The 21,845-nt window shown below is 49.0% G+C and overlaps 1 protein-coding gene across 1 annotated transcript; it reads left to right on the forward strand.

Annotated features, from left to right (window-relative positions):
• The first annotated feature begins 1,659 nt into the window (after positions 1-1,659).
• On the forward strand, positions 1,660-18,925 carry SEMA4A (semaphorin 4A). The gene is made up of 15 exons (XM_063106481.1): positions 1,660-1,681; positions 2,572-2,736; positions 4,512-4,672; positions 5,579-5,641; positions 5,901-5,999; positions 6,233-6,338; positions 7,300-7,416; positions 7,746-7,870; positions 8,034-8,206; positions 9,264-9,414; positions 15,400-15,580; positions 17,061-17,179; positions 17,325-17,482; positions 17,799-17,899; positions 18,306-18,925. The coding sequence occupies exons 2-15, from the start codon at positions 2,601-2,603 to the stop codon at positions 18,896-18,898; spliced, it is 2,283 nt and encodes a 760-aa protein (XP_062962551.1). The 5' UTR covers positions 1,660-1,681; positions 2,572-2,600; the 3' UTR covers positions 18,899-18,925.
• Positions 18,926-21,845: the final 2,920 nt, after the last annotated feature.

The following is a 21,845-nucleotide window of genomic DNA, read 5'->3' on the forward strand; positions in this document are numbered from 1 at the left end:
AGTAGGGCTCTGGAGAGATGGTGCAGCTAAGGGATTAGCTTTTGAAGGAGGCAGAGACCTAGATTTAATTTTGCTTCTGCTGTGTAACCTCCCTGAGTCTCATTTTCCTTATCTGTAAAATGGGATTATGGTGGTACCTATCTGTTAAAATGGTTGGGAGGACTAAAGCCTGACAGTGCAAACTATTCACACTGGCTGAAAGGGCTGAGGGAGAGGGGGTCTTGGGCTGGGAGAAATTTGAGTCTCTAGAGGAGGAGCTGGGGCCAGGGCATTGAGTCGACCACTTCCAGAAAGGCAGGACTAGGGCATCAGGCTGGGAGGGTGGGGCTGGAACTCCCCCCACAGCTTCCTATCAGAACTCTTCCCTGTGACCCAGATAAGCAGAGACGCCCAGGGGCAGGGTAGCTTCCCAAATCTGAGCTGAGAGTTGGGGAGACACAGAAGTGGGGTCTGGGTAAGTGGGATTTTCTCTTGCTTCTGAGAATGTGGAAGGGACTTGGCAACCAGTCTCCAGGATAGTCTAGCGGAGTCTTATGCAAGTCTCGACAGAAACAGTTGTCAGGAGGAATATGTCTGAGACCAACCCCTGGGAAAATTGAGAGATGATGGGAGCACAGGGAGAAGAAAGAAGGCTTAAGGAGGTTCTGACAAGGAATTCTAAGGAGTAGCCTGGGCTGTACCATCACCCTTGTTGGCTGATGCTGTAGCAGAAGGGATGGAAGTTACACTACAGGAAGGACTTCCTGACGGCGAGGAATGTGCATTTAAGATGAAGGTGGGTTATTAATTGGAGGTGAATTAGCCCTGGGATGTCTCTGCTCTCAGCCTGCAGTCAGCTGACCTGGCTGAGTAGGCAGGAACCTACCCACTTTATAGGCCACGGAGCCCTTGGCACTCGATGCCTCATTAACCCTGCATTATGAGGTTCCCCTCGAGGCTTTGGGGAGGGGTGAACAGCCACCATTGGGGGTTGGGTGTCTCAAAAGTGTGTTCCATTAAGCATAAGCTCAGATGGGAAATTTCCTGGGTTTCCCACTGGCCTGATGCCATCATAAGAGTGATGGAGATTAGACTACAGGAGGGACTTCCTCATCTAAGTCAAGGATACAATTGTTTAATTTTTAAAGATTATGGTCTAGCTAGAAGTGGGAGTTAGACCACTGCAGGGATTTCCCAGTAGGTAGGAGTGGAGAGACCCCACCTGTGGGTAAGTGAAAGAGGAATATGAAAGATGGTGTCCTATGCCCTGTCTAGGAAGTCTTGAGCAGGAGGAGAAACCACTACTAGGCTGGTTAGACTGGATGTGACATGATAGAGAGGCAGGGGAATTGCTGAAATGCCCTAGAAGGGCCTTTTCAACTTTCTGGATGGACTGAGGCAAGAGGAGGGAGAGAGAGCGAGAGAGAGGTGTGTCTCTTTTTTTCCCTCCCAATCTACCAACTTCCGCCCAAGCCAGGATCTGTCACAACTCGAGAGGTGGAAATTCTGGTTTCCCTGGCCCAGAGCTCCCAGTGCTAGCTTTGGCACGATGGGCACCTGGAGGGCTGCGCTCCCATTCCAGCCGGGCTGAGCCTTCTGTCCCCTGCTTCTGAGACCTGGGAACCCCCCTCCTTCTTTCTCTTGGATGGGACCCCGCCCCAGAGTTTGGACAACAGGGTTTCCCCCTGTGGCTGGTTCAAGGGTATGTGAAGTGAGATGGGTGGCTTGGGGTTGGTGATATGGGGAGAAGATTATGCAGACCCAGGGAGGCAGACAGCAGGAGCACAGAGACAAGGGAGAGACGGGGAGCTGCAGAGGCTGGGAGCCACCAGCCACCCCCTGCCCAGGCCACTGCCTGGGAAATGCTGATAGCCAACTTGGTGGGATGGACTCTAATTGCCTTCCTAGCAGAAGAGGGCCAGGTAGGCCTGAGTGACCAAGACTCTGAGTACAGCTGGGGTTGGGGGGAGAGGTTAGAGCAGGCTGACAGACCCTGGTCTACTTGCCAGGTCAGTGGTAAGTATGAGGCACAAAGTGTCAACAGATCTGAAAGTGGCAGGAGACTACAGTCTGAGGAATTTTTTTTTTTTTTTTTTTTTTTGGCGCTGGCTGGAACAGGGATTGAACCCTGGATCTTGGTGTTATCAGCACCGCACTCTAACCAAGTGAGCTAACCAGCCAGCCCTGGTCTGAGGAATATTTTGACTTCAGGAACCTGCTGTCCAGAAAGCCCCCTGCCCAGGGCCAGGCAACGGTTTGGGCTGTGGAAGGAGGGAAGGAAAGGAGGAAAGGCACGAAGAACTTTCCTGGGAACAAGGCGAGAAAAGGGCTACTCGTGAAAAGACCAGAGAGGAAGGACAGGCAACACCTGGGCTCCTACCCAGAGGAGAAAGTGAGGCAACAGGCTGAAGCCTGTGATGATAATGGAAGTGAGACTCTCCGAGGGCCCTTCTAGATAGGGAACTGTCCCCTCCCCTAGCACTCCCCTCCCAGCCCCCCACTTCTGCTGCCTGGGGCTCTCGGATTGGCCCCCAGGGGGGGATGTGGTAAGGACTGCTCACCCAGAAAGTGCCCGGATGCCTGTTTCCCCAGAACCATCTGGAGACAGCCTCTGGCTGAGCATGGCCCTCCCAGCCCTGGGCCTGGACCTCTGCAGCCTCCTGGGTCTTTTCTTCTTCCAACTGCTCCTACTGCTGACGACAACTACTGCTGGGGCTGTTGGGCAGGGGCCCATGCCCAGGGTCAAATACTATGCAGGTAAGTGTCCGATGGCCAGGAAGTATGGGGGTGGCAACACAGAGCTGGATTGGGTGGAGGAAGGAGAGAGAGGGAACGGAGGGGGGCGGAGGTGGACATGGAGAAACAGAGATATGGAGAGAGATGCCAGGGAGAAACAGGGCCTCAGAGAAACAGAGTGAGATAACCAGAAATAGAAACTCCAACCAAGAGGAAACCCACTTGAGGCACAGCTCGAGGAAAGGGAAGAGAGGAGTCCAGGGGGCCAGGGACACTACGTCCACCAGTTTTCCAAAGTCGGTGATTTTTATTTCCCTCCTTAATGTCATTGTCACCAAGCTGGGCACCTCAAACCCCAAACTACTTTCAAACCCCCAGGTGCCTCAAGGTCAAGGCTCATGCTAGAAGATCATCTGTGGACCTGGTGACCAGGGCACACCAGGCCCATGCCAACCGCACAATCATGCTGGGTCATACCATGTCCAGTAGTGCAGGCACAAGAACTTAGGATAGCCCTGCCAGGATATGGGCCCTGGAACCCTATAGGCACAGCTTGGCTGGTTTCTTACTGAGGCTGTGGGGTTGCTGGTCCTCTCACCTCCAGGGAGAAGATTCAGGGAGGGACGTGGACACTGTAGGAATTGTAGGAGCAGGGTCTCCTGGGCACGGTTGTGTCTTTAGCATCTTTCTGGGGCAATCCAATAAAGGAAATGTTTGTTGTCCATTGATGGAGAGGCCTCTTCTATGTTGGATGCTGGTAATACAAACATGGACAAGGCTCGGCCCCTGCCTTCAAGGGGAAGCAGATGAGCAATCAGACAGTCACACTACAGGGTGATCAATTCAGTAACTGAGGGGTTTGTACCCCTCTTCTGGGGGAGGCTTGGCCTCCAGGAGACATCCCTCCCTGAGGCCGGCCCTTCTGGCACCTTGCCACATCTTATTCCCCAACTCCTCCTCTTGGTCCTGTCTAAGATTCCCTGAGCCTGCAAAGGTAACAATTACCTGGTCAATCCTCTAATTAATGCATAAGTGCAAATGTGCCAATGAGAGAGGGCTTGAGGAGCTCCTTCCCCCTTGCTGATGTGCCACTGGGACAGGAACACACACACACCATCATCACCACCACCACCACACTATACCAAGGTAATAGAGAGGACCTGGGTGAGCAGCTCACCTTCCCTGCCCAGAAGACAGCCAGGCATGCTCACACGGACCTTTGAAGAGAAATGCTTCCTTTCTGTTTGCAGTTATTCTAGTGGTGCAAATTTCCTGTAACAGAGAGGAGGAAGGAAGCAGGGGTGGTAGTGGGGGCAGAGAGGGGGACCCTTAAAACCCACAACTACTCTGACACACAGTCCTAGTGTTTAGCGTTCCTGCTTGTGGCTGCCAGCACCTTCCTGTCTGTCTATCTGCCTGCTGTTTCCCCTCCCAGTGGGGACCAAATTGTTTCCCCCCACCCCCGCAGCCACCCCCGAGGCTTAGAAGAGCATCCATTGTACCTCACTTTATTTTCTGCCCCTTTGTCTTGGGTGCAGGCCACACTCCCCCAGCCGCAGGCTGTCATTGCCATTTCTGGCTGCCTCTCCTCTCTGCTGTGGGCTCAACAGGCAAAGCTCCTTTGGCTGCTAGCAGGGTGGGGTGAAGGGGGGAGCTGGTGGTTGGAAGAGTGGGTCCAGCTGCCAAGGCCTGGGGAGCACACTCTGCAAGCCCTTCCCCTTCCCCCACTGTTAGCTCAGGAGTGATCTACCTGCCCACCAACTCCTCATCACTCTCTCCTCCCCACCTCCCAACAGGGGATGGACGCAGGGCACTTAGCTTCTTCCACCATAAGGGCCTCCAGGATTTTGACACTCTGCTTCTGAGTGATGATGGAAACACTCTCTATGTGGGGGCTCGAGAGGCCATTCTGGCCTTGGATATCCAGGATCCAGGGGTCCCAAGGCTGAAGAACATGGTAAGGAGGCCAGGGATAGAGGGTGTGGACTGGGAGTGGGGAGGGGGCCAGCAGCTGCTCTGCACCTGGGCTGCCTACGTGTGAATAACAGTCCAGTGGCTGTTAAGTACAATCAGCAATAATCAGCGATTCTTGTTATATGTATCTTGACAATATAACAGACAGAAAATATTATAGTGGCCTCGTTATTCATTGGTATCACGAATACTGGTTGAATAATAAATGGCTGATATGGAAATCATTGACATATGCAATAAACATTGACTCAAATTATAGCAATAAATTGATATCCACCCTTTGGCAGAAATCACCAAAGCATCTGTTATAGTCACCCTACTAATTGGAACTACATGAAAGAGGAAGCGAGGGAGCTAGCAAGTACTGGTTACCTACACAGTTTGTGTTTCTTCGTGTGTGGTCTGTTGGCCAACTGCCCATATGGGGTGCAGGTTAAAAATGCAGATTATTAAAAAAAAAAAAAAAAAAGCAGATTGTTGAAGGAACTGACCATTTTTAACATTTCTCACAGGAAGTGTGTGGTTTCACAACTGTTGCTGTGTGTACCATGCATTGTGTTAACTGCTTTACATATGCCACCTTGTGTCCTCCAGCAGCCTATGAAATTGATGAAGATCACTCAGTCAGTAAGCAGCTGAGCCTAGAGTTAAACTCAGGTTTGTCTGATTCCTTAGGCCATGTTCTATCATGGAGCTGTGTCCTGATGAATATCAGTATCATCAGAGTAATAGCTATGGTCACAAACTGATATTATTATTGCTCATCAGTATGTCATTAACCATGCCTGCTGGTGATTTTACACCAGAGCTGAGAAGTGGATAACAGGTTACAGCTAGAGCTGAAGAGCTCGTTTCCCTTCCTCTCCTCCTTCCCAACTCCCCACTTTAGATATCCTGGCCAGCCAGTGACACAAAAAAGAGTGAATGTGCCTTTAAGAAGAAGAGCAATGAGGTAAGTGGAGGTAGAGGCTTTGGAGCTCTGGGTAGAGAACACTGGTTTCCCTAGACCATCACTGGATGACCTCAGGTTGGGCAGGCAGTAGAGGGTGCTTGTTTGCATGATTATTGCTTCGTTATGTTCTACAAAGATATACAGGGACTGTCCCAGCATTGCCCAGCCCTTCTTCCCACTAGGAAGTGAGGGAGCAGCCACTAGGGGCCCAAGAGTTTGGGGCAAGTAGCCTAGAGCCTGAATTCTCTGTCTTCCCCAGACACAGTGTTTCAACTTCATTCGTGTCCTGGTCCCGTTCAATACGACTCATCTCTATGCCTGTGGCACTTTCGCCTTCAGCCCTGCTTGTACCTTCATTGTGAGTTACCTGGCACCCAGCTCTCAGGCCCCCAAGCATCTCTTCTCACATCTACCACCAGGCTATCCTCTGTAGCTCTGGAAAACTCTGTTCTTCCAGACTCAGAACCATCATGAACTTCCTGGCCTCAGACCAATTGCCCTCTATGTCCATTTCCCTTCCTCCCTCATGCCCCTCATTTCCCAGATATGAGACCCTGGCGTTCTGGCCCCCCAGCCTCACCCCCCCTCTAGGGACTCCAAGATTCCCACCTGTTGCCCATCTCAGAGGACAAGGTCATGGAGGGGAAAGGCCAAAGCCCCTTTGACCCCGCCCACAAGCACACAGCTGTTTTGGTGGGTAAGTATCAGGTTTCTTGGTCCATCACAACATCTGCTTTCTCTAGTCACTCTCTGAAATATGGAATATGAGGGCTAGCCAGTTAGCTCAGTTGGTTAGAGTGCAGCCTTGTAATACCAAGGTCACGGGTTTAGATCCCCGAGCCAGCCAACCACCAAAAAAAAAAAAAAGAAATATGGAATAAGATAAAGTTTCCTAAAAGTCAAGGGACACAAAGAGGGAAGCCAGGAGCCTCAGAGCTTAAGATCAGAAGGGGAATCATACACTCCAACCACCAGCTCCTGCTAAAACTGCCACAAAGGAGATAGAGAGAAATGAATGTGGAGAGATACAGAAGCATGAGGGCTCAGGAGAGGTATCAGGCAGAGAAAAGGCCTGAGATTCAGTCATTTGTTCAACAAATGTGCACTGTGTGAACACCTCCAAGCATCACGCTGCGTACTGTGGAGGTTACAAAGAAGAAATCATGGGTCTGTACCCTTCTGAACACAAACCAATTCAGACTTTTCACCCTGGCTTCCTAGAAGAGGTGGCCTTTAGCTTTTGAGCTGGACCTTGAAAGATAGGTAGGTAAATGAGCAGGGGAGGTGTTCCAGGAAGAGAAGGGTAGGACCCAAGGTATGGAAGCAGAAAACACAGTCACCTTGCAGGATCAATGAGTGATTCTACTTGGCAAGTAGTTCAGCTGTGTGTGTGAGGGACTAGCCAGAGAAAGGCTGGAAAAGCGCCAAAACACAGAAGGCCACATAGACTGGCCGATCCTGTGGGCAGAGGGACCTAAGAAGGATGCTCAGTGGGGATGGTGTTGAGCTGGGCTTTGGGGCTCCTCAGGAAGGTTCAAAAGTAGGGAAGGAGCCCAGAGACTGATATGGATGCTGGCTCCAGTCAGAGGCAGGTCCCAGGAGGGCAGGGGAGCCCTCAGCCTGATAAGTTCTCCTCTCCTCCCCTCTTCTCCCACCAGATGGGATGCTCTATTCTGGCACCATGAACAATTTCCTGGGCAGTGAGCCCATCCTGATGCGCACGCTGGGATCCCAGCCTGTCCTCAAGACCGACACTTTCCTCCGCTGGCTGCATCGTAAGGACCTGAACCCAAACCAGCACGGGCTGGCCCGCTTTCCCGAGTCTCAGGGAGCTGGCACTGTGAATTGCTGTTAATTCACTGAACTCTCATTGGTTGAGGGCACACTATGTGGATCACTGTTAAACAGTGTCCTCATGAAGCTTTCACTTAACGTAAATATATTAAAGAAGTACCGGTTACTCCTCATTGCTACCCTTTGACAAGCTGTAGGGTCCGAGACAGCCTATCTCCTTGCCCCCAGAGCCGACCCAAGGGTTTTCACCAAGGGGAACCTGGGGCGTCCAGGTGCACAGTCCCTAAGCCCATCTGCCCCATCCCCGCAGCGGACGCCTCCTTCGTGGCAGCCATCCCTTCGACCCAGGTCGTCTACTTCTTCTTCGAGGAGACAGCCAGCGAGTTTGACTTCTTTGAAAAGCTCCACACATCCCGGGTGGCTCAAGTCTGCAAGGTTTGCGGCCTTGGCGAGAGGCGGGGCTGGATGTAGGGGAGCCAATGGGAAGAGGGCAGAGGCGGGACTGAGCGCTTGGGGGCCCCATGGGAGCTGGGAGAGGCGGGGCGTGGGCGGGAACAAGTGCGGCAGGAGGCACCCCTGACTCCGCCGGTGCCCTCAGAATGACGTCGGAGGAGAAAAGCTGCTGCAGAAGAAGTGGACCACCTTCCTGAAGGCCCAGCTGCTTTGCGCCCAGCCTGGGCAGCTGCCCTTCAATGTCATCCGCCACGCGGTCCTGCTGCCCGATGATATTAACGCCGCTCCCCGCATCTATGCAGTCTTCACCTCCCAGTGGTGAGCCGCGGGGCAGGAACACGGGGATTGGATGCAGGATCTGAGGCCAGGGTGGCCTTGGCTTGTGAAGGAAGGCAGGAACTGATGTGGGAACATATTCTGTATTTCATATAAGAAGGCGTTTGATCTTCACCACCTCCCAGCAATTTGACTTACACCCTTCCTGTAGCTCAGAGAGGTTCTTGCTAGTTTATTTCCTGCCTGGTTCCAAAGGAAGATGGGAAGCAGTTTACAAAAGGCAAACATTAAGATCAAAGCTAGGGATAGGGTCAATACATTAAAAATGCTTGTCATAAGATATTGTGTAGTCTCTGGATACCAGCCACAAATTTAACTCTGAGCTTTCTAATGGCAAGGGCAAAGAGGGAAACTCCATCGGTATTATAATAAAGTCATTGTTCGTAGGCTGAGAAATATTAACTGATTTATTCAAGGCCCCACAGCTGTGGTCTGGCCTTGCAGTGTTTAGGTACCTGCTGACGATGTGTCAGGCACCAAAGATATCTGGTGTAAGTGGGGTCCGGTATCCATGGGATCGAGAACTAAGAACCTGGTGTGTGCAATAGTCAGGTTGAAAAGAGTGAGAGACAGACCTTCTGTCTCCACAGACCAGGGCTGAAGGACTAGAAATAGTCTGGTAGTCAGGTTCTGGTCAGTTCTCTGAATAACAGGAATCCAAGGGACCCAGGAGGGCTTCATGTGGAGCCATCCTGGAGCCAGTTACGCTGCTCCTCCCATGGGTACAGCCCAGCCTAGTCAGGACAGGCAGGAGCCACCCCAGGGCCTGAGCCCCAATTAATTCTCATTAAGGATTATCATGCTTCAGATGCTAAGATGGGCCTAGAGCCAGGCCCTGGGCCAGAGTCAGGGAACTCAATGGAGCTTTCCTAGCCCTTATCACCCCAGCAAGGAGAGTGAGAGGCAGCTGGAGGCTGGTCTAGCTCTCCACACTCCTGTCCTCCTGGCATTTCTCACTGAGGGTGGGCCAGGTCTGGAGGGGGAGCTGCCTGATATGGCAGAGGAGACCACAGACAATGTCCCTTCTGGCTGTCTCCAGGCAGGTCGGCGAGACCAGGAGTTCTGCAGTTTGTGCCTTTTCTCTCACGGACATTGAGCATGTCTTTTTGGGGAAGTACAAGGAATTGAACAAAGAAACTTCACGCTGGACTACTTACAGGGGCCATGAGACCTACCCCCGGCCAGGCAGTGTGAGTATCACCCGCACGCTAAGCAAAGCCCACACACACAGAAACACACCTAATGTGCATGTAAAAGCACTTATCATGGCATAGTAAATGCCCGATAAATGTTAGTGCTCCCCACCCTATCAGTCCTGTCTGCTCAGACATATACCTGGTCCAGCTGCCCACATTCCGCCGGGCACCATCCTACTCACAGAGCAGTTGCTGGATCCACCTGCCCCCCAAGGATAAGTGCACACCAAATATCTGGGTATATCACTGCGGAAACAAGGGAACATGGGCTGTGTGCCAAGGACTATGTTGGGCATCTTCATCTGCATTTTTTATTTTTTTTTTTTTATCACAGTTATATATGTATGTGATTTAAAGAATCAGATCTATAGCCCTGAACCAGCCAGCTGCCCCGAAAAACCAAAAAAAAAAAAATTGATCTATAGGGTTGGTTACCCAAAACAGCCTTACTCCCTATTCTCCACTTTTCCCCAACTTTCTTCAACTCTTTTAGCTGATTCTTTTATTATTTAATCTCTAAATCTCTAAATACCATGCTACTTTTTGGTGTTTTAGTTCCAGGCAGTGTCTATTGAATTCTCATTCTAGAAGGTGAGGATTTAACTGTGTTCCCTCCCCCGCCCCCAGTGGTGTGCTGAAGCAGGCTTGCAGAACTAGCAAGAACTGTTGTTGCCTGTCGCCTTCCAAATTCGTGTTCATTGTAGAGGTATATACCACAGAAATTGGCAAACACTGCAAATGAGGGTCTCTACCCACTGATTTGCAGTAAGCCATCCTAAGCTGGCTTAACAACATGCTCCTGCACCCACCCCCAATCTCCCATCATAGTTTTGTACTAATTTTGGTTAGATCAGTATTTATATTATGACTCTTATTATTCACAGCTGAGCCAGGTAGTAAGCCATGATTACTTTTTCTTTTTTGCATATTTTTTGTTTTCCTTGGGGTTAGTAATTTTCTTGATTTTTCTACTTGCTTTGTTTTCTGTTTTTTTGTTTGTTTGTTTGCAGCTGGCTAGTAATGGGATCTGAACCCTTGACCTTGGTGTTATAACACTGTGCTCTAACCGACTGAGCTAACCAGCCAGCCTCTAAGCTCTTCTATTTAATCCAACCCCAGACTTTTCTTGAATCATCTGACTATCTTCTGAAGACAGACCCATTAGCTATTCTAACAGTTCCATCTTCCTGGAGATCTTTCATATCTGCTGTAGTCTAGACTGGTGGCCCTCTATATACAGAGCACAGCTGTCATCCTGGAATCTCCCTTCCTCATCATCCTGGGGATTCCCTTGACCTCTTTCCTGTGACGCATTTTGTTTTTCTTGCATCACCTGGCTGCTTCTTCCATTTTTTTTTTTTTTTTAACTATCTCCATAGATTCCTGGAAAAGAACACATGACAGGTAAAATTTTTTGAGACCTTGAATGTCTGAAATGTCTATATTCTACTTTCACATTTGATAGTTTGGCTAGGTATATATAATTCTAGAATAGAAATAATTTTCCTTCAAATTTTGAAGGCCTTGCTCTATTGTCTTCTAGCTTCCAGTCCTGCTGTTGAAAAGTCCAAAGCTATTCTGATCCCTTTGACTGTATTTTTCACAATGGAATCTTGTAATGCCTTTTCTTTGTCTCTCATGTTCAGAAATGTCATGGTGTTGTGACTCGATGGAACTCTGTTCATTTATTGTTCTGGACATTCAATGGAACTTCTGACTGGAAATTTAGTTCCTTTAGTGCCTTAGTTCTAAGAAGTTTTCTTGAACTATTTCTCTCTATTTTCTTTTCACTCAACAAATATATATATTTTTTGTTTGTTTGTTTGTTTTTTAAAAAGATGACCGGTAAGGGGATCTTAACCCTTGACTTGGTGTTGTCAGCACCACGCTCAGCCAGTGAGCGAACCGGCCATCCGTATATGGGACCCGAACCCGGGGCCTTGGTGTTATCAGCACCGCACTCTACCGAGTGAGCCACGGGCCGGCCCTTCACTCAACAAATATTTGTGGAGGATGTGTGCTACTGTTCTAGGCACTGGGGATACAAGAGTGAGCAAAACAGACTAAAGTCCCTTCCTTTATGGGGCTTACAGTATAATGGAGTGTTTTCTTAATTCTTTCTGGGTCTGCTAGACCAGTCCTCTAATTTTTTTTTTTTTAAATGTTTCCTATTTTCCAAGTCTTTGGTTTTGTCCTACTTTCTGGAAGAGTGTCTCAATTTTATCTTCTGATCCTTCCATCAGATTTTTCATTTCTGCTAAAATATTTAGTTTCTTAGATTTTCTCAGGCTTGAATATCCTTTTTATAAAAGTGTTCTATTATAGAGAATTTCAAACATATAAAAAGTAGATGGAATAGTATAAGGGACACCCATATACCTACTGACCAGCTTCAGCTTACAGCTTATCAGACTTGTTTCATCTATACCCAACCCACTTTCTCCCTGATTATTTTGAAGCAAATTCTGGACATCCTGTCATTTCGTCTGTATTAGTTTCCTGTGGTGGCCATATCAAATTACTTTTCATGGGTAAAAATAACAGAAATTTATTCTCTCACAGTTCTGGAGGCCAGGAGTTTGAAATCAAGGTGTCGGCAAGGAAGTTTCCTTCTGTAGGCTCTGAGAGGGAATCCATTCTATGCTTTTCTCTTAGTCTGTGGTGGCTGCCAGCAATTCTTGGTGTTCTTGGCTTGTAGACACATTACTCCAATCTCTGCCTTTGTTGTCACTTTGCCTTTTCCTCTGTGTGTCCCCTACTCTTATAAGGATACTCGTCATTAGATTTAGGGCTCAGCTTAATCCAGAGTGATCTCATCTTGAGATCTTTAATTTAATTACATCTGCAAAGATTCTGTTTCCAAGTAAAGTCACATTCACAGGTTCCAGATGGACATATCTTTTGGGGGGCCACCATTCAACCCACTATATCATCCATAAATATTTTAGTATTTCTTTTTTTTTTTTAAAGATGACTGGTAAGGGGATCTTAAGCCTTGACTTGGTGTTGCAGCACCACATTCTCCCAAGTGAGCTAACAAGCTATCCCTATATAGGGATCCGAAACCATGGCCTTGGTGTTATCAGCACCACACTCTTCCAAGTGAGCCACGGGCCAGCTCTATATTTTAGTATTTCTAAAAGACGAGAGCTTTTTAAAAAACACAGCCAAAGTGCCATTATCATAGCTAAAAAATTAATATTTCCTTAATCTGATATAGATTCAGTATTCAAATTTCTTTCTTTTTTTTTCTTTTTTATTTTTATAAAAAGATGACTGGTAAGGGGATCTTAACCCTTGACTTGGTGTTGTCAGCACCATGCTGTCTGAAGTGAGCTAACCGGCCATCTCTATATAGGGATCAGAACCTGTGGCCTTGGTGTTATCAGCACTGCACTCTCCCAAGTGAGCCACGGGCTGGCCCTTCAAATTTCTAATAGTATTAGATATGTCATGAGTTTTTTAAATATATAGGGCTGGCTGATTAGCTTAGTTGGTTTAGAGTGCAGCCTTATAACATCAAGCTCATAGGTTCAGATCCCTGGACCAGCCAGCTGCCAAAAAAAAAAGAAAATGACACATAAAAAATATAGTTTGTTTATTTGAATCAAAGTCCATCGGACCCCCATACTGGCCAGCCAGGAAAAAAAAAATTCAAATAAGATCTACAAATTGCAATTGGTTTTTAAGTCTCTTTTAATCTGTGTTCCCTTTCCATCTTCTATTTTTCTCATGCAATTTATTTGTCATATAGAATTTTCTTTTTTTTTTTAAAAGATGACCAGTAAGGGGATCTTAACCCTTGACTTGGTGTTGTCAGCACGAGGCTCTCCCAAGTGAGCCACGGGCTGGCCCTCATATAGAGTTTTCCATAGTCTACATCCTGATGGTTGCACCTCTGTGGTGTAGTTTAAGTATTTCCTGTAAATTGTTGAGTAGTTGAATATAGAGACTTGATCAGTTTCAGGTTTGGTTTTGGGGACAAGATTACTTCATTGTGGTCGTGTGCTGTTCCTTCTGGATGCACGTAATGTCTGGCTGTCCTCTTTGTCCGAAGTAAGGACTTCTCTGTTCCAGCATTCAATTCTTGTTTTATGGGTGAGTTATCTTCACTTATCTTCTAGGGTAGTAATAATAGTTTTCTGTGAAGTTTTCTTCTCTCTGAGTTATTTCTGTTTCCTCTTAGGTTTTCATTGTTCTTTATATATATATATATATATATATATATATATATATATATTTATTTATTTATTTTTCTATTTGTTTTGGTTTCTTTTTTTCATGTTCATGGTCTTACCCACATATCTGGTAGTCTTTGCCTATCTACTCATATGTAAGAGTGAGGAATGTTGAAACTGTTTGGAAGCTCTGTGCCCGTGAGTAAGGCTTGGCAATTTAAGCTCCATTATATCTCTATTGAGGATGTCTGGCTGGGCTGTTTTCTTGGGGATTTTTAATGTCAGTATCTTTAGGTCTTTTCTCTTGGACCCCCAGTCAGTTTTTCCCAGAGTAGACTCTTGTAGCCTTTTGCTTGGAAGTAGATGGTCTGACTCCTGGTGTCTGGGAGTCAGAGGGGAAGAGGGCTGGATATGGAGAGAGTCTCCTTAGGTAGTATGCCTACCTGTATTTAATCTCCCTGCTTTCAGGATGATGTCCCTAGCTCAACTGTGCCTGCTGTTCTCCATCCAGAACCCTCTGTTTTACCTTCTTCAGAGAATAAACCTCTAGTCTTGGGCTGGGATGTGGAAGGGGCAGTCACCCAGCTGTGTGGATCTTGGAGGGGATCTGCCTGCTTCTTAAACAGACTTTCTAATAATCTTCCTTATTTAGCCTCACTTCCAGAAGTGACTGGGGCCACTAATTCATGAACTTTAGGAATTCTGCCTTGTAAATCAATCAGATGGTTTGGGCCTTCCCCAAGGATTGGTTTGGGAAGATTCTTCTCTCCCTCTCTCTCTCTGCTAAATCTTTCACTCTTTGCTCATTTACTTTCCAGCTTTTAAAATGTGAATGCTTTTGCCTTCTCTCCAGATCTCCCCATCTCTGTAGATTTATGCCTTAAAAAAAAATCCGTTTGGGAGGACATGAGAGTAGGTGCATGTGTTCACTGTGGCATCAAAATGAGATATAGATGTTATTATCTCACTTTACAGAGGAAGAAGTTGAAGCTCACAGAGATAAAGTAACTTGTCTAAGGACACAGCTTGTAGGTGACAGAGTTGGGGCTGGCCCCGAGACAGTGCTCTTGGGTATGGAGGACAAGGATCCTGACTAGAGATCAGGACACAGGAGTCCCAGAGCCACAGCATGCTTGTGTTGGCAGGGCCTTTAGAGAACAGCCGGTCCAACCCCCTCATTTTATGAGTGAGAAAAAGGAGGCCCAAAATGGAGAAGGGACTCCCAGAGTCATGCAGCAAGTTCATGAAAAACCATGATGAGAAACACTCCCTTTTATAGCACCCCTTTCTGTGACTTCCTTCATTCAGTCATTGACTCAGCAAACATTTATTGAGCACCAACTGTGTGTCAGGTCCTGCACTATGCCTGGGACTATAGACAAGAGTAAAACATGGTCCTTGACTGCAAGCGGACTTCACCCTGCTTCCAGCTGGCTGCCAGGTGTCCTTGAGGAAGGTGCCAAGGAGGAGAACAGTAATAATAGTTAACATTTATTGAGTACTTGCTTCATGCCAAGCACTGTTCTAATTGCTTTCCATGTATTAGTGCATTTCATCCTCACAGCCAACCTATGAGGTATGTATTGGTAATATGCCCGTTTCATAGCTGAGGAACCTCGGGCATGCAATGGCTGGAATTCAAGCCAGGCAGCTCGAGAATCTGAGCTGTAACCACCATCCTGAGTTGAGGACTGCAAGGAGGGAGCAAGGCAGAGGAGAATAGAGGGAGGAGGGAGGGGAGCAGCAGTGGGTGAGCTGAAGGGAAGGGCAAGCCAGCCTGATCTGTCTCCTTCCTCTTCAGTGCTCGGTGGGCCCCTCCTCCGACAAAGCCTTGACCTTCATGAAGAACCATTTCCTGATGGATGAGCAGGTGGTGGGGATGCCCCTGCTGGTGAAGTCTGGTGTGGAGTACACACAGCTTGCGGTGGAGACAGCCCAAGGCCTTGATGGGCACAGACACCTGGTCATGTACCTGGGCACCAGTGAGTAAGGGGCTCCAGAACACCCCTCAGAGGACTAGAACAGGGGCTGCACCTGGTTGAGAAGGAAAACCTTAGAGTTCATTCACTCATTCATTCATCCATTCATTCATTCAACACATGTTTACTGAGCACCTACTATGTGCCTGGCATCCTGCTAGGCTCTGAAAATACTGCGGGGAACAAAACAGTCCAATCCCTACCCTTTCTGAGCTTTGTCTGGTGAGGGAGGCAGACAGGAAAGTCTTTGGTGGCCTTAGTGAGAGCTGCTTGTCTTAGGGGGAAGCCATGTTAGAAGGGTGAAGCGTGTGCAGGCAGAGGGGAGCTAGAAACAGCAGGTGTAGAGATCACACCTTCAGGAAGCTTGAAGGGTAAGAGAGGAATGGGGGGTGACTGGAGGAGGGTGTGGGTTCCAGACAGGTTCTTTTCTTACAGATAGGGAAGACTGTAAGGATCCAGTAGACAGGGAGATGGTGAAGAGATGGGCAGGAAAGGAGGTAATTGGCAGGTAAAGTTGTGGGGGAGCAGGAGGCCGGAGTCCAGGCACAGGCGGAGCAACTGGCCATGGCTGGAGGAGGGACAGCACCTCCATTGGCTGGGAGTGAAGTTGTAGAAGAAGGGTGTTGGTGTGTGTGGTTGGGGGGCCAGGAAGCTGAGGGAGCTCTTATCTGAAGGCTTTTGTGTTCCGTATGTAGTAGGCGGACACAAGGTCATGAGCTGGGGGTGGCAAGGAGGTGGGAGATTTGAGGAAAGAGAGGTAGATTTGGATAGTCCTTTTGGAAAAAGCGAGAGAGTTAGTGGGGGAATGTAGCCAGATTGCCAAGCATATTCAGGGCTCGGCTGAGGTCGATGACCTTGAGCTTTAGTGGAGGAAGCCCATCAGGTTTGTCCATTCTTTCAGGCCATGTTACTAGGCACTGTATCAGCTGCTCACATATTGGGTATCGGTAGAGAACAAAATAGACGAAAACTTGGTCCTTGTGGAGTGGGTGGAGGCAGACTGAAAGCATACCGAATAAGTAAATTACATAATAAGTTATGAGATTAGAAAATCAAGCAGAGCAGTGTGAGGGGGAATCAGGAGTGCCAGTTGGGGCCATTGCAGTTTCTAAGAGGGGGGTCAGGGTAGTCTTCTTTGAAGTGCCTTTGAGTAGAGACACCTGATGGAGGGGAGGGAGGCCAGCACTGTGATTTTCTACAGAAGCACTCAGCTGCCCAATGCCCCATATCTGTGGAGAAGTGGACAGTTGAGTTTCTCCAGGGATGGAGTTTTGTCAGGCAGTTGCAAAGGAAGGACAAGGGGCCAAGGGATTTTAAGCCGTTTACAAGAAAACTCTATCTCCATGGCATAGAGGGAATGAAAGTTCTGGCTGATCTGTGGCAGTGCACTAACACTTCAGAAAGAGCTTTCTAATAGATGGGGAGGCCATCTGATGTCAGAGGATTAGGTGAGGTGATTTCAGCTCTCTCTGTCTCCCCACAGCCACGGGGTCCCTCCACAAGGCTGTGGTGAAGGAGCACAGCAGTGCTTATCTGGTGGAGGAGATTCAGCTGTTCCCTGACCCTGAACCTGTTCGCAATCTGCAGCTGGCTCCCACCCAGGTAGGAAGGGACCTGACCATCATGTGGCCTTCCAGTGGGTCAACCTTGGGGGCTGGGTAGGGCTGGTTCTCTGGGCCTGGGCCAGGGTGCTGGGACTTTTCTAGATGAGGCTGGGGCTCCCTGACACTCTCCATCTCTCTTCTAGGGCGCACTGTTCGTAGGCTTCTCAGGAGGTGTCTGGCGGGTGCCCCGCGCCAACTGTAGTGTCTATGAGAGCTGCGTGGACTGTGTCCTTGCCCGGGACCCCCACTGTGCCTGGGACCCTGAGTCCCGAATCTGCCGCCTCTTGTCTACCCCCAACATGTGAGTGCCAGTCCTGGATGGCGGCTGAAGGTGGCCTACCAGAACTCTTCTTACCCAGCTTCTGCTACTCTTCCTCTCTCCAGGGGCTTCTGACACATTCACTGCAAGAACCCACCCCTCCTGCGGTGGCTTCCTCCAGGGATGGAGTTCTGCTGGGCAGTTGGAAGCCTCTCCACGTCCTGGGTTCCTCTCCTCTCTGTTCTGCCTGGTCTCTCCCAGCCCTCCTTCTTCCCCACTGCACTGACCTCCCTTCCTCCTTCCTCTTCCTACTTTTGTCTGTTTCAAGGGATGGTTTTTGCATTTCCTGCCCTCTCAGGAACTCCTGGAAGCAGGACATGGAACAAGGAAACCCAGAGTGGGCATGTGCCAATGGCCCCATGGGCAGGAGCCCCTGGCCTCGGAGCCGCCCGCAAATCAGTGAGTGTGGGACTAGGGGAGGCGCAAAGGCTCTGGAGGACTTCAAAGCAGGGGTGGGCATTCCTACTTCCATTTCCTCCTTCAGCACCTGCCTAGCTTGAGACCTGTAACACCAGAGTTGGGATGGATTTGGGTCCTGGCTGTAGAGAGGAGGGACAGGAATTCTGAGCTGAGGGCCAAGCTGGGATTCAAGATTGACGTTGAAGTCAGTTTTGGTGTTAGAGTTGGGGTTAGATGGGCTGGAGGTTAGTTTGGGGTCCAGACTGAAGACAGAGAAGGGATGAGAGTTGAGTTTGGGAGTTGATATGGAAGTTTGAAATGAGAGTTGGGTTCCACATGTAGGTTAGAGACTCTCTCCTGTCTTCCTTCTTCCCCCCTCTTTACCCTTTTGCCCCTTCTCCTACAGTTAAAGAAGTCCTGGCTGTCCCCAACTCCATCCTGGAGCTCCCCTGCCCCCACCTGTCAGCCCTGGCCTCTTACCACTGGACTCATGGCACTGCAGCAGTCCCAGATGCCTCTTCCACGGTCTACAATGGCTCCCTCCTGCTGATCCTGAGGGATGGAGTTGGGGGCCTCTACCAGTGCATGGCCACCGAGAACGGCTTCTCATATCCTGTGGTCTCCTACTGGGTGGACAGCCAGGAGCAGTCCCTGGCCCTGAATCCTGAACTGGCAGGCATTCCCCGGGAGCGTGTGGAGGTCCTGCTGACCAGGGGCAATGGTGGGGCTGCCCTGGCTGCCCAGAGGTCCTACTGGCCCCACTTTCTCACTGTCACTGTCCTCCTTGCATTAGTGCTTTCAGGAGCCCTCATCATCCTCCTTGTCTCCCCACTCGGGGCACTCCGGGCTCGGGGCAAGGTCCAGGGCTGTGGAACCCTGCCGCCTGGAGAGAAGGCCCCATTGAGCAGGGAGCAATGCCTCCAGCCCTCCAAAGAATGCAGGACCTCTGCCAGTGATGTGGACACTGACAACAACTGCCTGGGCACTGAGGTGGCATAAACTCTGGACACAGGCTAGGGCTGTTGGGTAGAGCGGGCAACTGGCCATGCTGGCTGGGGGCCCTGGAGCAGTGCAGCCCTGAGTAGGGTGGGAGAAGCACAAAAGCCCACCTTCCTCCCATGAGAGGAGCTATTCCTGCTGCTCTGAACCACTGATAGCACTCAGGGGGCCTTGCACAGCAGCCTGCCTCCCCTGTGGGACTCCCTTCTACCAAACACATGGGCTCTCTGATGGGCGGCTGCCCTCGGACCTGCACCTGGGCTATGACAGGAGGACCTGGAGAGGATCCTTCAGTCCTGGCCATTCCAGATACCCTCCAGAAACATACTGCTCCAGGAGACCCTCAAAAACCTGACTGTTCCAGGACCCTGTGATAATAAACACCAAACATCTAAACAACTATAGGCTAACATACCACTCCTGGAAACTTCATTCTGAAAGCAGCTGCCACCTTGGACACCAACACTCCCCTCTTCCAGGGGTCTCTAGAGTTCTGCGGAGATCTGCCCCCTCCTGCTCTCCTTATCAGCCATGTACCGCTGACTCCCAGGAAGTATTTCCTGAAGTCTGACCACATTCTTTCTTCAGTTGGGGCAGATTCTGATCCTTTCTGCCCGGGCTAGAATGGCAGGTGTAATCTGAGCCTTGTTCACTCCCTTATCCTGGCTGACCCCTTGACCTCTCTCCTCTCCCCTTCCCTTTGTTTTGGGATTCAGAAAACTGCTTGTCACAGACAGTTTATTTTTTATTAAAAAGACAAAACTTATGACTGGTGCTGTTTTTGTTGGAGCAGAGTGCTCCAGCCGAGGCGTGCTGGGATGTGAAGGGAGCAAGCAGTCCAAGGACATCAGCAGGGAGGAGGACTAGGTTGTGGGGTGATTGTTCTCTCCAACTCTACACTACTGTTCCCTGCCAGCTGCCCACCCAGAACCAGCCCCACAGCCCTTTCCTCCACTCCTGGCATTGCTAAAGATGCCTCAAACTTTGTTCTTTGGGCCAATCACTGGACTGTGTTGACCAGCCACAGCTTGTGTCTGCTAGACAGGTGACACCTCCCCCATCATCGGCCCCCCTGCTGCAGCCCCCACAGCTGCTGTCACCGTACTTCTTACCCATACTTCTCGTGACTCCAACTCAGCCCCCTTCCCCACTGCAGCAGTTGGCTGCAACTCTTGGTAGACGAATTTATAGAAAGACCATGCAGCCGCCCCCATCCTGGCTACATTCTTCCCAATATCTGACAAACAGCTCTGTCCACACCTCCACACCAGCTTCCCCCTCTTCCTCTTATCACGAAGGCACATGTTCCTGCTCCAACCCAGGCTAACCAGTGCATTTGCCCCCTTCTCTCTATCACTGCTGGGAATTTGTTCTATAAGTTAATTGACCCCTAGCATTACCCCCACCTCACTTTTCCCACACCCTCATCTTTAATCTCCCCTCTCCCACCTACAGGTGTGCTCAAGTGTTCTCTGTAAGAAACAAAACAAAGCAAAGCAGTAACCCTGAAACTCCACTCCTTCAACCCACGCCCCAGCCATTCCCACTCGGTCTCTTTCCTGCTTCCTGCCAAACATCAGAGAGGGTTCATTCTGGCTGCCCCCGCCCCACTCCAGGGTTGCCCTTGCTCTCTTTAATCCTCTGTGGTCTGGCTTCTTTCCCCACCTCTCTGCTCAAATGATTCTCTCCAAGATTACTCCTAAGCCTCTAACTGCCAAACTTGACCTTGACCTCTGTGTAACTGTCACACCTCAGCCACCCTATTCTCACAGGTATCTTCTATTATGGGTTCCTTTTATAAAAAAATTTAATTGTAAAAAACACATACCAGAAAACTTACCCTTTTAGCTGCTTTTAACTGCACAGTTCAGTACTGTTAACTATATTCACATTGATGTGTAAAAGATCTTGCAAAACTGAAACTCTGTACCTGTTGACCAACAACTTTGCATTCTCCTTCCCCCAGTCCCAGCAACTACTATTGTATTTTTTATTTCCATGATTTTGACTACTCTAGATTCTCATATAAGTAAGAATCATATTGCATCCTTTTGTGACTGGCTTATTTCACTTAGCATAAAGTCCTCCAGGTTCATTCATGTTGTAGCATGTGACAAGATATCCTCTTTTTTTTTGGCGGCTGGCTGGTATAGGGATCTGAACCCTTGAACTTGGTGTTATGACATGGCACTCTAACCAAACGAGCTAACCGGCCAGCCCAGGATTTCCTTCTGTTTAAGGTTGAATAATATGACATTGTGTATATATACCACATTTTCTTTGTCCATTCACACACGGATGGATGTTTGGGTTGCTTCTACCTCTTGAATATTATGAGTAACGCCGCAATGAACATGGGTGTGCAAATAGCTCTTCAAGATCCTACCTACTGTGGCTTTTTTATGGGGATTATGTGGCTTCTGTAATTATTTCTTTATCCCCTGCTGGCTCCTTTTCTTCCTCCCACTTCTCAATGCACTTTTACCTCAGGTTTCAGCACACCAAGCACCCTTTCCAGACTTCCTCTCTTGCAGCTCCCCTGATAACCTTTAGGCCAAGGAATGTGGGGCAGCTTGGGGCAGGTTAGGGCAGTGGAAAGGCACTGGGCTAGGATGGGGCTCCTGGAGCTTTCATCTACTGTTAATACACTTGGACAGCCTTTCTTGTCTGCACCTCAATTTCTTCACCTCTTAGATGAAAAGAATGGACAGGAAGGCCTTCCTGCTTTAAAGCATTATGGATCCCTCACTGCCAAATATACAGCTCCAGAGCCGAGCTTTCTCCTATGCTCTGGGCAGTACAAGGACAAGCCTATCAGACATCTTCATTCACCCAGGTGACCCAGAGGCTCCTCAAGACATACCCCTCTCCTCCCCGTCTTTGCCTCCCCTGGCATCACTCTGGTATGTATATATCACATTTTGCTTTTCCATTCATCTGTCAATGA

Source organism: Cynocephalus volans, chromosome 8 (assembly GCF_027409185.1).
Source record: "Cynocephalus volans isolate mCynVol1 chromosome 8, mCynVol1.pri, whole genome shotgun sequence".
Classification (NCBI taxonomy): domain Eukaryota; kingdom Metazoa; phylum Chordata; class Mammalia; order Dermoptera; family Cynocephalidae; genus Cynocephalus; species Cynocephalus volans.

Bases quoted from the DNA above. Each gene is read 5' to 3' on its own strand.
- SEMA4A (XM_063106481.1), top strand. From the start codon at position 2,601: ATGGCCCTCCCAGCCCTGGGCCTGGACCTCTGCAGCCTCCTGGGTCTT. The intron at 4,673-5,578 runs GTAAGGAGGCCA...TCCCCACTTTAG, and splicing joins TCCCAAGGCTGAAGAACATG to ATATCCTGGCCAGCCAGTGA. The intron at 15,581-17,060 runs GTGAGTAAGGGG...GTCTCCCCACAG, and splicing joins GGTCATGTACCTGGGCACCA to CCACGGGGTCCCTCCACAAG.